At 35.4% G+C, this 15,289-nt stretch overlaps 1 protein-coding gene across 1 annotated transcript in view; it reads right to left on the reverse strand.

Annotated features, from left to right (window-relative positions):
* Positions 1–15,289, reverse strand: part of LOC149787118 (uncharacterized) — a 143,402-nt gene that overhangs the window by 51,125 nt on the left and 76,988 nt on the right. The window contains exons 7-8 of the mRNA XM_089977632.1: positions 14,010–14,217; positions 451–533 (exon numbers count right to left, since the gene is read on the reverse strand). Coding sequence (XP_089833758.1) covers positions 451–533; positions 14,010–14,217 — 291 coding nt within the window. The remainder of the gene's footprint in view (positions 1–450; positions 534–14,009; positions 14,218–15,289) is intronic.

The raw sequence follows: 15,289 nt of genomic DNA on the forward strand, positions 1-15,289 counted from the left end.
CAAAAGTCAAAGATGGTCAAAGTAGTTGAGAATCCCATAAGATGTGCATTGATGTTGAAGCCATTGCACATAATGGTGTTGAGAGTGACAAGAGAAACTACGCTAGCTGTAAGCCTTGTACCACAACAAAAAAGTGACATCTGCATTCCATTACTTTGACTATTATGGAGGTTAAATAAACAAAAACCATTTGACAAAGTACTAATAATGTCTTTATCATTGCTTTGTGTAGAAGCAATGTTTTGAAAGTCTTGCACTGAATTCCAGGAATACAAACCAGATGTATGGATAGCATTATCCAAAAACTGGATATAATTATGTCTGATCAATGGTTGCAGCCATTCAATTGCCAGATAATTATATACAGCAGATAACAAGAACTATTCCAAGAAGAAATATTAATACTAAACCATTTTTACTTGTGACCATTGTCATAACTGACAGACAAACCTTTGCTCTCTTCTTGCGACCTGGCAACAGTCCTGACTTCTTTTCTTTCTTGAGATGATCTTCAGCAGGTAAGGCATGGGCACCTGCAAAATGAATTGTTTATGCTGCAATCTTTATGTTTCCTAAATCTAACATATCGGAACGAAAGAATCATTTTCCAACAGCGTTTGGAGTTGATGGAAGAGCCATCAACTGTCCCTGTTTCAATTGGGATGGTATGCACACCTGTAAAATGAATTGTTTATGATGTAGTCTTTAGCTTGTATGGCTCTAACTGGTATGAAATTTGAGAATAGATTTATTGGAGGTGGGGGGAGAAATATAGTGAATATATCATTATTAGAATTCATTACTATGTACAAAATGCATGATGCAAATACAATCTTGGCAGGCTGAGAATAATTAAACGGCATTAACAAAGAGCTTCCCACCAGGTTTTTGTTGAACTGGTATTTTTGGGGTAAAATGGTGTTGTATACATGAAGATATATCCACATACCAAGTAACATAACTCAGGGGCCAACTGTACTTGAGAAATTGACCACATCACTGAAGTATACAAAACTATGACATATATATTAATTTGTGTAAACTGACAAACATACAAGCCATCATGATCAAACTTCTGCCAGTGCATGATTGACAATTTGATGATCATTTATATCAATGTCTGATAAATGCTTGTCAGGTATGTATCAGCAATTTTACAAATCATATATGTTACCACTTCCTTTAATTGTATTAAACTAGTCATTAACAATTTGCTTATGATGAGGGTCTTAATGACATAATATCGAATCGTCCCTTCTACTCCTTTAGTTTCAGAGTCAATCACTAAATATCGCTATTTTAAAATAAAACAACCAGCATTTCTAATAACTGCATCTACTTTTCCTAATAAATAACTAGTGCTGAAATCAATTTTCAAATGACAATACATTTTTCCAGACAGGAAATTGGTTTTTAAATATCTGTTGCATCAATTTGTAAAGTACCCAAGTACATGGTTCCACGCTTTTCTGAAGATAAATTTCCAGGTCATTGCCAGGGTTTTTCCAGGAAGAAATTACGTTTTTCAAGGTTCACATATGACCGTTACTGAATGGAATTATAGAATACTTTAGATCATACAAAAGTGCATTTTCTTAATCTAAAGATGTTCCATTTCAAGACTCTCCAAAATATATCAGTCAAAAGAGATGATTGTGTACAAAACCAGAAAATGTATCACACGAAACAAGTTTGATTATTTTCCTAGAAATGGACAAGTAAGGTCATAACAATGTACAGAAGACAAATTCTAACTATGCTGACCTGCATTATGTTGTTACATAATGAACATAAATTGGTTCTGTTTCCTTTCAAACCTTTAAATCTAAATAATTATATAACAATGTATATGCATGTTATACAAATTAACATTTCCTATTGCAGTATGAAAAAACAATAAACACAAAATATTAGAATCTTATTTTGTAAGAGGAAAAAATTTAACTGTGCCAATAAAATCCGAAACAAGATTTTTCAAATAACTTAAACTCCTTAAGACGATTTGGTTCAAAATCCATCATTTCAGAAACATTTACAAAAGGGTTGATTTAAATTTTGACAGAAGACCTTCAAATTTTAATTGCTGTATTATATCAAAGAACTGAATTTTCTGTGAAATCATCTTGTCTTCTTGTAATTCGATAAACCAGCCTCCAAACTTTTATTGATAACAGCTCATATCATCTTTTAGTTTAATACAAGGGATGACATTTGCCCATTTCTCTGGTGTTCCATTTAAGATCTGAAACCAATCCTCCCAGCCACATGACACTGTGTAGTAATTTCTCACCAAATTTCAGCTCAAGAGTCGAAATTGTGGACAACAAAGTTGACTTAAAACGAATAGCAGTCCATTTTCTAATCCGGATTTCCTCAAAATATTCCCACTCAATGCACATTTAGGTTTGGATGTGATGTCAGAGAAATTGCATATTGAACATTTGGAATTTGCTACCACTGTGCAGTAGGCCTAGTGGCATATGGTAGTTGCTTACTAGTGGACCTAGCAAATTTAAATGATGTTATATCGACTCATACCTACATGAAATCAATAGGAAAATGATTTTTTTCTTCTCAGAAATCGCAAGTATTATAATCGTTGTCTTTAATCCACTCACAGTCTAGACAAAACTACAGCATACGAAACTTAATCCTGTACTCGCCATTTGCATTACTAGTCACATGACTTCACAAATCTCAACAGTCACGTGATATCAACTGCACAATCTTTTTTGATGATGTTGTACAAAATTCAATTATATTAAATGAAACTCAGATACCTTTGTAAAAACCAGAAAGAACATATAATTCTCAACATATTTATTTGGAGAACATGGACAGGAAACCTGTCACTGTCGCTGCAATCTGGTCAGTCAGATTCATCAAGCAAAGAGCACACATTAACGTGGTAGTCACGTGATACATATATAATCTATGTTGGGGTTTAGACTGAGACAAAGAAATCCCAGTCAAGGGGTTACATTATTTGCCTCCCCACAAGGCAAGATTATTTTTCTCACCCAACATTTCCGTTTAAGGTAAAATAAACTCTTCACAAGTGTAATATAGTTCACGTCCAAATGTTTATATGTGGCTCATTAATACAAATATGTTGAGCGCTGTGATGTGATGTTGTATCAGAAGAACACAGTTTATATGCGTGAGCAAAGAAAAATAACAACATAAAACGTCACATAATAATGAGGTACATGTAGTATCAATTTTAATATCTGAATGTTGTATGAAATTAACAATAAATAATTAATATTTATTACAAGAAAATGTTTCATTTTCATCAGGTCCAATTTTGAAAAGTTATATTGTAAATAATGAAATGATATTGGGTACACATCTCTACTGTAGTTATACTTAGTACAAGCTGTAATGAAGAGTAATATATTTCATATACATAATTCATGGGTAATTAGAGATCTTTTTCACTAAAGTATATAACTCCTTTTATTTGGAGGAGGTGAAACTCTTTTGTGACATACTTGTGTTGTAATTAATATTGATTGTATGAAAGACCCTTGCGGACAACAATCTGAAAATTATATATGAAAATTATATAATTATAAATTATATTATATATTAAATAAATTTATATGAAAATTACTTTTTCTACCTTGGAAATGTGGCAAATGCTATCGTAAGATTTGCTTATGGATTAATGTGTGGACGGAAAAATGATTCCTTCTAACTGGTAAATGCATTATTTGTCATTAAAGATTGTAGGCATATGTTTGATTGAACTGGGGCACAATTTCAGATGCTTAACAAAATTAGAAGAAAGCGTGTTTGACATAACAAATTTCTGTCTGTTACTAAGTTTCCTGTAGTTGTTGAGAGAGTTGGGATTTTTGGCCAGTAATGTGTATAGCCTGAGTGTCCCTTGATAAATAGAATCTTTGTTGGGATTTTCGACCAAGACAAGGAAATTCCATTCAAGTGGTTATATTATTTGTCTCTCCACGAGGTTATGAAGTATGCAAGCCTAGTCTATGTGCATGGATCAGTGTTTTCTGTCACAGTTCATTCCACACAGCATTGAGAAGTTTAACCTATCTGTAACACAGTCAGTTTTCAGGTCAGCGTCATTAATTGTAGCTGACAGTATATAATTTGTTTCACACGAAGTATTTAAAACTAGTCAGGTAGCTTTAGTTACATTTAATGACGCTGACCTGAAAAATGTACTTAGTTAGGCCTGCAGATAGGATAAAATTCACCATGCCGTGTTAAACTAACAAACAAAATACCAAATAACTTGACATCGTGTGCACGTGTGTGTCTCTCTCAAAATGTTTTGTATGGTTTGTTCTCAAAGATGGATTGACCTTAAGTTACTATGTTTTTTGTTATGTATTTCTTGTTGTTGTTGTTGTTGTTTGTTTTTAGAACAACTACATCAGGCACAGCTGAAGACAACAAGGTTTTCTTTATTTAAAGTAGTTCTGAGTGCATGGACACACTGACTAAGACGACTGGCCTGAGATGAGTAGAGTGAGATAAGAAAAGTAAGATTAGCAAAACAGCTAGATTTCTCAGTCGCATGGGTGAGAAAACAAAGCCCTGGCAGTTGTTCTAGGGATAAATATTTATAATTTTGGGTTCTTTCGATTTTATATTTTTATTACAACCAGCATGCGACTTTCATTTAATATTTTTTCTACAACATTTGAAATGGGATATTAGATATCATGTGACTACTGTATCCATGAGGTCATGAACATATGGGTTGTGAAATTTGTTTATTTGTATGACTAGCAATGCAAATCATGAGTACCAGGTCAAATTTCATCAATGTTCTAGTTTTATTTTGTCTTCCAGCTGATTAAAGACATAACGATTTTATTACTCGCAATTTATGAGAAAAATAAATAATTTTCATATAGATTTAATGCGGGTCTGACTTGATTTCACAACGATTAAGTTTGCTAGGCCTTCTGGTAAGCAGATACGCTTTGCTGACACCTTTTTGGCCCTTTGTTATGCTAGACAGACTGGTTTTCATATCTTCCATGTAAGAAAAAATACGGATATCAAGCTGTCTGTTGGGAAAAAAGTCTACTAGATGAATCTAATCCACTGAGCATTTGGATTGTCTAATCAAATGTGTTTATGGCAAGTATCCAAATGATATATACTGCAACCTCCAAATATTCTGGTCAGAAGTCGTTAAATTTAAATCATGATCAATTTAGTTATGACTCAATTATGTAATTGTTTCGAGTGCTAAGTTGTGGCAGAAAATTCCCTGGTTTTTCCAGACCTACAACAATATTTGCAAAATGCAAGGACTTTTCACGGTCAGGAAAAAAATTATTATTTCTCCCAACTTTTTTCTGATTTCCCAGTAGTGTAGGAACCCTGTAATGAAACTCAGGCAGAGAACAACTGTTTGATCTACCATACTATATACACTAACTGTAGTCCCTAAAACCTATCAACCTTACATCAGTTATATTACCCCATAGGTGTATGGGAACATGTTTAGGATAGAAATGCAGTATAATCTTGTTAATTCCTATTGTTATACAGTGGTGTAAAGTCATTCGAATTCAATGAATCACAAAGACTTAATGCAGAAGGAATAGTGATAACAAGATTTATAAGATGGTTGCCATGCTGGCTATAGTGAACATCACAAAGACTTAATTTAGAAGACATTGTGATAACAAGGTTTATAAGATCGTTGCCATTGTGGCTATATTGAACATCACAAAGACTTAATTCAGAAGAAATAATGAAAACAAGATTTATAAGATGGTTGCCATGGCGGCTATAGTGAACATCACAAAGACTTAATTCAGAAGGAATGGTGAAAACAAGATTTATAAGATGGTTGCCATGATTGCTATACTGAACATCACAAAGACTTAATTCAGAAGGAATAGTGATAACAAGATTTATAAGATGGTTGCCATGGCGGCTATAGTGAACATCACAAAGACTTAATTCAGCAGGAATAGTGATAACAATATTTATAAAATGGTTGCCATGGTGGCTATACTGAACATCAGATAAAAACCATTTTAAATTAGGACCAACTAGATTTAACATTTAAGTGAATCCCATGCTTGTATGACCATTCAGGAGGAGCGGAGATAACACAAATTGAAGATGGGAAATTCATAATGATGTACAAGCAATACTATTTTCATCACAGTCTCAAGTAGATCCTCGAATGGACACGTGTGCAAAGTTTCATGGCCATCCTATAAGTATTTTTAGAGTAGTGATATCAAGCTTTTCCTAACAGATTAATCAATGACTGATGACAGACAGTAGTCGATCACGTAAGATCTACTGGCTTATGACCAGTAGACCTAATATGGGGTAAATGTATTAGTTATCAGAGTTGAATCAAGGAATATATAGTTATTTTTTCCCATTAAAATTAATCCTAAAGGGTAAAGTTAGACTTGTTTAACCTACTAATATCACTTCAAAAGCTATATGCAGTATAACATTTGCAAACTTTGTATTACTTTAACTCTCACAACCACTGTTCTCTTTGTAGGCTGGTATGTGTTTAAACTGCAAACCAAACTACTAAAGCACAGTGAGAAAACTGCAATGAATGACCTGCTGTTCCAAACTTAGATCAGTACTCATGATCACCATTCTGTCTCAAAACTTACATCAGTACCCATAATAACCATTCTGTCTTCAAACTTACATGAATACTCATAATCACCATTTTGACTTCAAACTTACATCAGTACTCATGATCACTATTTTGAACTCAAACTTACATCAGTACTCATGATCGCCATTTTGACTTCAAAATTACATCAGTACTCAAGATCGCCATTCTGTCTCCAAACTTACATCAGTACTCATGATCACTATTTTGAACTCAAACTTACTTCAGTACTCATGATCACCATTCTGTCTTCAAACTTACATCAGTACTCATGATCACCTTTCTACTTATAACTTACTATTCATTCAGTAAGATGAGAAATTATCCTTCATTATCCATTTATGTTAGATAACAAAATTCTATCCTTGGTATCAGAATTCAAGCTCTGATGCAAATTATCAATACAAGTCATGCATCCAATCAAATGGAGCATCCTGAAATAGCTGAAAATGTTGAATTCGAACCACCAGCTACTAGCACGTATCTTGTCAAGAACTGGTATAATAATAATAATAATGAGGACTTTGTATAGCGCCTAATCTTTAGAAGCTCTAAGCGCTTTACAATATTAGACAACACCTATAAGATAAGAAACATAATAATATTATTACAAAAACAAACAGCACGAAATTAGAAAAACATTAAAAAATAAAAATATGCTGAGAATATTACAGGTAGGAAACATTATTAGGTCTTTAAGTTTGTTCTTGCAGGCGAAATAAGTGAGTTTTTGAGAGCCCTCTTGAATGTGATCACTGTGTCTTTATGTCTAAGTTTATTTGGCAATTCATTCCACGTTACTGGGCCCTGGTATGCAAAAGAACGCTGTCCATATGACTTTGTTTTCATAGTGGGAATAATGAGTATACGATTGTCAGAAGAGGAACGTAAGTATCTTGCTGGTGTGTACACATGGGTGAGGTCAGATAGGTATGTTGGACTAGAGTCCGACACTGAAATGTAGCACAAAGAACAAATTTTGTGTTTGATTCTGGATGGAATGTATAGCTAGTGTAGGGTGCGGAGCAGCAGGGAGGTGCGCTCTGATCATGGTACTCTAAGTATGATCCGAGCAGCTGTGTTTTGAACTTTTTGAAGTTTCTGGAGTAGATATTGAGATGAACCAGACAGAATTGAGTTAAAATAGTCCAGTCTTGAAAGTACTAATGAACACACAAGTGTTTTAGTGGCATCAACCGAAATATATTTGCGAATTGAGCTGATGCGTCTGAACTCAAGATATATATGCAGCCTTGCATATGTTCATTACATGTTGGTGCAATGTGTGAGTACTGTCCAGAGTAACACCGAGGTTTCGTACTGATTGTGTGAATTTAATGTTGGCATTGCTGATATATATTGTTTGAGGTAAAGGATGTGAATGAGAAAGTCTTTGTGTTGTGATCAAAATGGCCTCAGTTTTATCATCATTCATCTGCAGCTTGTTACAAGTCATCCATGATTTCACATCAGAAATGCACCTCTCTACACCTTGGATGGTAGCATCAACTTCAGTTGGGTGGCTAGATTTGTATATTTGGGTGTCATCAGCATAAGGCTGTATCTTGAATGCCAAATACATGCTGGAGACAGTGAAGTAATATATCATGGTCTATGTGTCAAATGCTGCAGACAAATCAAGGAGGGTAAGGACTGTAATCTGTCCGCTATCCAACTCAGAGAGAATGTCATTAACTACTTTTAAACGAGTTGTTTCAGTACTGTGGCAAGGGCGATATGCAGACTGTACATTGCTAAAAAGACTATTTGAATTTAGATGAGATACAGGCTGGGATATAATAACCTTTTCTAAGATTTTTTAAATGAATGGGAGATTAGAAACTGAGTGGTAGTTCTTTAAATCGTTATGGCCTAGTGTTGGTTTCTTCAGCAGAGGCTTTACAATGGCAGTTTTGAAAAATTATGGGAATTCCCCAGATGAGAGAGAGGTATTAAAAACATCAGTTAGTGAAGGCAATACTGGATCTAAGCACTCAAGCAGCAGTGATATTGGAATTGGATGAAGTTCACATAACTTTGGTGCACTCTTCATCACGATTGTACGCAAGAAATCCATAGAGACAGATTTAAATGCTGCTAATGGTTGCCGCTCAAATTCTGTATCCCAACAGTATGGTGACGACGAGTCAATTGAAATTGTGGTGTCAAGCTTATCTCTAATGGTTTGTACTTTATCATGGAAGAAATTTGCAAACATGTCCGGAAGGTTGACTGGAGAGAAGGTAGTTGGAAGTGGTGTTGATTTGTTCCTTGACATTAGCTTGTTAGTAATCTCGAAGAGCTCTTTGCAGCTGGAACTTTCCATGATCTTAGTAGTGTAGTGGGCTGATTTTGCTGCATGGACTATATTTGTGACATCCTTCTTAGCGACTTCATAGATTTGCTTATAAATAGTGAGTCTGGTGGAAAGCCAGAGCCTCTCAACTTTACGGCGGTCTATTTTAGCAGTGCGAAGCTGGTCCCTAACACTGCTATACCATGGAGAACACTTTTGAATTGATACTCTGCACTTGGCAGCTGGGGCATCTTTGTCAAGTAATGAACATAGACAGTTACTGATTTGTTCTGCAGTAGGAGTAAGCAAGTTGTTAGGTTAGCTTGGATGTCGTGCATTAGTTTGGTTCTATTTATCATACGGAGGTTACTCTTAGTAGCAGATAAAGGTGGAGGGTTAGGGACTGATACATTAAGATGGCATATAATGTAGAGCTGATCTGATGCAAGGTCATGGGATACCAGGGAGGACCGTAGAATGGTATCGTCAGGTCTATGAAGAATCCAGTCTAAAATCTAACCGTGTTTATGGGTTGGTTGGTTAACTGACTGTTTGAGGTTGAAAACCTTAATGGAATCTATGAGTTTTTGATGTATTTGAGTTTCCGGGACAGTCAAAGTGAAAGTTGAAATCTCCAACAATAATCAGGTTGCCACCTATTGAATTTCCATAGTCCAGGATATTCGTAAACTGCTCCAAAAAGAAAGAGTCAGCCAGCTTGTTTTTTCTACTAGGAGGAGGGCGGTATATGCAGAAAAAATGGACTGACCTTTGCTCCAAATGGCATTTATTGTTATCTTGTCAAGAATTGGAATGGCAATTATTGTTATCTTCTCAAGAATGAGAATGGCAAATCATCAAGCACAATATAGCTGGATAGGCTATAAATGGTGACTAGCAGGGATGGTCCTGGCTTTTAAAAAGCTGTCGCCAAAAAAATCGCCAACCTCAATATTTTGTCGCCAATTTTCAAAAAGTGTCGCCAGAACAAGTAGTGTACATTTTTCCAAGTGTTAATTTAGTCTATTAATGTAACAGGCAATGAAAATTACAAAAGATGGGTTACTTAATTCTTTAATTACAACAAGCATTAACAAAATGTTACAAAGTGTTACATGAAGATCCGTCGCAATTTTAGGGCTACCCACTTGTTGAATGCAGTTTCAAAGTCTAATTTTTCACATCTGTACATGCTGATTCTCATGAAATTCTCGAGAGATGAGATGCAGAGTTTATTTCTGATGTCAGTTTTTATGAGGTTCATCTTACTGAATCCACGTTCACAGTCCACAGCACTGACAGGTGACACCAGTAGTCTATCAGCAGCCCCCCTCCCATGGCTAGCTTAACAAAGCTTGTAGTGAATTGCTTCCTAAATCCCAAAAATGATCACTGAATGCTGTATAAATTTTCTCGACAAACAAAATAGTATCTACATTCCCACGAATGAAACTTACACGAATCAACACCTGGCAATATTGGACCGTATATATAAGCATAAATTCACACCCAATTTAGAGATTCTTTCACTCTTGTATTTTGAGAAATAAATAATTATTATTAATTATGCAAAACTGGTTGTTGTTTTTGTTTTGTGCTATTTCTTGTTTCGGAGTTTAAGCCTCAGCAGCCGTAACACGGATTGATGGCAAAAGGAAAAGATCAATGAGTAAAATGCTGCACTGGCGACAGACATAATTGTGATTGAGATTTTTCCATTTGCTTTATATTTATACACAGTAGTCGGTACTTCAAAGGTTATCAGTTTTCTATGAAGGTTCAGCAAAACTATTGTACTGGTATATGTAAAAAAACCATTCAATTAATTGTATCTGTTCTATTCGCGTCTTCAGAAGTCGGTCAGTTGTAGGTATAGTTCGGTAGCATGATTGACTGTATCACAGCATACTCAGCCCAGATGGCAGCATAAGCAGATTATGATGTAACAATGCACTGTAAAGATGGGGTTGTCAATACGAACAAAGGATTGTTTGTGTAACAGATTGATTCCAATGCATTGCTTAGTCAAGTTTGTGGCTTCCTTTCGTTCTCCCTTTTAATTTATCCAGTCCAAATCTATGGTTGTATGTACAAATTAAATAACCAAAATGTCTGTCGCCAAAAAAATCGCCAGATGGGATATTTTTGTCGCCAATAAGGAAAAAAAATCGCAATTTGCGACATTGGTGAAGCCCAGGATGATCCCTGGACTAGTATAACTGGTGGTGGACCCACAATGGCCAAGTCCAAGATTCAAACCCATGTAGACAGAGGCGAGATGGCAGTGTTTGGTAATAGCAAGTACTTTAGACCACCCAGATCAAAGGTCTTAAATCAATGTGATTGGATAAGTATTCTTGGAGGAATAGAATTTACTAGAAGAAAATAATTGCCTTCTCCTCTGAATGTTTCCCAATCATATTAACATCAGAAAAATATGCAAAAGTGCGTATTATTTGGATTTTTAACATGCCTTTAACAATACTTCAGTATTCTGATATTTTGACCCATCAGGTTACGCCCATCATGTAGCATTCCAAGAATATTGGGCTTGAGAGGTGATATCCTGCCCGACTGTTTTCATGGGCAAGAGTGACGTGAAATTACCACAACATGTATATATGCAGTTCAAGTAGTACTTGGGGGCACAGACATAATTATAAATGGGAGGGAGTGGATGACAACTGTCACTGACTGTAACTGGTTCTTTGATACAAAACCTGTTTGCATTATGAGGATTGCCTAACCATCTGATTGGAACTGAAGATAGTTTTTCTTAGCGTTGACTGAAATGGCAGATAAATCATTCACCCAGGATGCTGAAGCAAAAGCTATCAGGAAATAGGTTTCTTACGATAACAATTTCAGCAAGGTCTGGATGAATGGCTGGAAGTTATCTGAATTGTGTCATGTAAAGAACGAGGGCACATTTCATTTTGGAAACCTATTGAGGGATTTTGATCTATTCAAATCAAACTAAACTTGCAGCAACAGTAAGAAGAGATAATGGCGAAAGATCATGCTTTTTGCCTATATGATACAAACAAATAAGACCAATGTTTGTCTTTAAGTAGGGCTTGATTTGAGAGGTGGCAGAAATATATTCATAAAGTTGATGTGATCGTGGAATATATTCACTAGACAAATAAGTGTACTGCTTTTGGAATTAGAATGTCATTCCACCAGGCTGGCCGGGTTCGGTAGGGAAATCTATATATATAACAGAAGAAGTGGGATGGGGAAATAATGCTTTGCTGCAGACAATTAGCACATGTAATCAATGTTAGTCCACCAGGCTGGCAGGGTAGGGTTGGGAAGTGTGTGTGTGTGTGTGTGTGTATAAGGGTAAAAGAAGTGGGGAAATACTACTGTTTTTCAGCAGACAATTAGTAATCAATGTTTATTTAATCCATTCATATTTTGTGAATATTTACAACACTAAAAATGGTATTTCCTACTGACCTAATAGTCCACAACAACTGAATAAACTTTACTGAGTGGAATAAGACTCAATCTAAGTCACACGAGGTAAAAGACTGAAATCCCAGGGAAACCTAGATTAAATTGTAAATAATTTCCAATACCTATGTAAATGTGAAAATGTGTACATCTGTATGTGTTTGTGTGTGACCTGATGACTGGATATATTACATCTATTAAATCAATGTATGTTCCATGTGTCACTCATAGTGCTAGGGGTGAAATGATTCATGTATTTGTATGTTTGTGTGTCTTGATGACTGGAAATATTACATCTGTTAAATCAATGTATGTTCCATGTGTCAACTCATAATACTAGGGGTGAAATGATTTATGTATGTGTATGTTTTTGAGTCTTGATGACTGGATGGATTACGTCTATTACATCAATGTGATTTCTCAATGTCATCCAGAATGCTTGGGGTGAGATGATACCTCAATTTAGCAATGCATTAATACTTTTTCCATACCAATATGATTATCGATATAAGAGGTGGAGAATCGATAGAAAACAATACATACCAAACACAACTTACTTTAGTATTCATCAGTCATGAACAATTATTAGTCGTTTACCTCTTCATTATTTACACTGAGAAACGTGTGGCAGGCACAGGCACTCACGTTTATCAGTAACAAGAAAGGAATGTTGATAGACCCATGTTTCCCCTCTACAAATTAACACAAGGTAACGTGGTGTCTAATGTCCACCTCCCCAAATCACCAATTCCATCCTAATTATAGGAGACATTCCAAATGTGTCCCCATGTATAATGAAGTACTTTACTCATTGAATAATCACTTTCATTATAAAGAAGACATTCCAAATGTGTCCCCTATGCATAATGAAGTACTTTACTCATCATTCAATAATCACTTTCATCATAAATGAGACATTCCAAACGCGTCCCCATGTATAATGAAGTAGTTTACTGATCATTCAATAATCACTTTCATCATAAAGGAGACATTCCAAATGTATCCCCATGTATAATGAAGTACTTTACTCATCACTGAATAATCACCTTCATGCCAAGTTACTCTGCTGATTCATATCTTGTTTACTTAGATTAAATTTGATGGGAACACTTCTGGTGTGTCATGCAATGAATTATGTTACACTGAATTTGGATTGTTTGTTCCAGTCTAGGGTAAACAAAAGCTAACAATCAGAACTTAATATCACTCACACTCCTTGTACAACACACAGGAAGTACTGGCAAAGAAATATTTTATCAGAACCTTAAAAAATTATTGTAGAAATTACACACATATTTTGTGATCACCTATTTTAAATAACCACAGATCAGAACAGAAGCAAGCTTAAGGTAGAATTCATACCTGTTATTACATTATTACATGATTACCATCCTTAAACAGACTCTTCTTACTGGTTCCCCAGATTGAATCATTTTCTAAATTAACCAATATCAATGACCAACCTGTTTTACTATGACATTTGTCTCAAGTCTTATTGAAAGAATAGTAAACTGATCAAACCACAGGACCATAACCGATCAGAGAAAAGTGCATCACTTATACTGCAACAATTATTTATGGATTTTACCCATCCCATTTACCTACCTGTAGTGCTCAAGACAGGCATTGCCACTGCTACCCCTTTTGTATTCTGTGGTTCAAAGATCTTCCCAGCTCCTGGGATGGTTGAGGCCTTGGGTTGTTGATTGGAGGCAGTGACAGCTGGTATTGATGTGGTGGACTCGGTGAACTGTACTGTTTCAGATGTCTCAGATTCTGTCTCTGACTCATTTCCTTTTGCTGGTTTTACTGTCTAAACAAATTAAACAAGACTGGTAATACTCCCTTGCGGAAATGATGTGAAACAGTCCAGATCTAAGTAGGACCATATCACCGTTATGGCAAATCAAGTATGAATTTCAAACTGGGTTTAACTATTTACAGTATGCCATACACTGATTCTACAAATCAGGCTTCATAGTCTCAAACAATGGTCTTGTCATGAACTCGTTTTATTACAACAAATGGGTAAGAACAAAAGGTATATATGTCTAAGTTAACACAGAAAATTTTCTGATCTTATAATGCTTTGTTAAGACAAAAATATATTTTGGTTTGGCTGGGTATTTTCTTGGAGGGAGGGTAAGTTTTAAGTTATGTAATTATGTAATATATATCTGTCATCATCGCACTGCCATGGTTCTAGTCCCTGCCCAGGACCCCAAGAACAGTATTCCTTGCTCCAATTAGTAACTGAAGGTCTATAATAAAATTAAGATGATCCTAGTTTGATACCTTAGTCTACTTCAACAACTGGAATATCAGCCTTATTTTACCAGGACTGAAACTTAGGGGAATATGAGCATCGTTGGCGGAGGGAATTCTGCATCATTTATCCGGCAAGTATTGCTAAAATAGTTTTATCCCCCATATAACTGTAATGTTATGGCAGTAATACAATTCTCTCACAGATGTTTAATTGTATTGCTGAATTTGCCAGTTTTATCCCCCCCCCCACAACTATAATGTTATGGCAGTAATACAATTCCCTCATAGATGTTTAATTTTATTGCTGAATTTGAGTTTTTTCCCCCAAATAACCATAATGTTATGGCAGTGATACAATTCTCTCAGATATTTTATTGTATTGCTGAATTAGCCAGTCTAAAGGCCTGTATAGTGAACTTGTCATTCTTGTCATCAAGTTTTTCTACTGCTGCCTGAAGTATGGTTTAACAGTTTGTGGGTCTACTACAACTGTACTAAACGTTACCATTACTAAAGTGTACATATAGCAAAGGTAAATGGGATACCCTTACTAAAGTGTACCATCAAGCAAAGGTAAATGTGATAACCTTAATAAAGTGTACCATTAAGCAAAGGTA

This window comes from Sinohyriopsis cumingii, chromosome 12 (genome assembly GCF_028554795.1).
Source record: "Sinohyriopsis cumingii isolate HCF-2022 chromosome 12, ASM2855479v2, whole genome shotgun sequence".
Lineage (NCBI taxonomy): Eukaryota > Metazoa > Mollusca > Bivalvia > Unionida > Unionidae > Sinohyriopsis > Sinohyriopsis cumingii.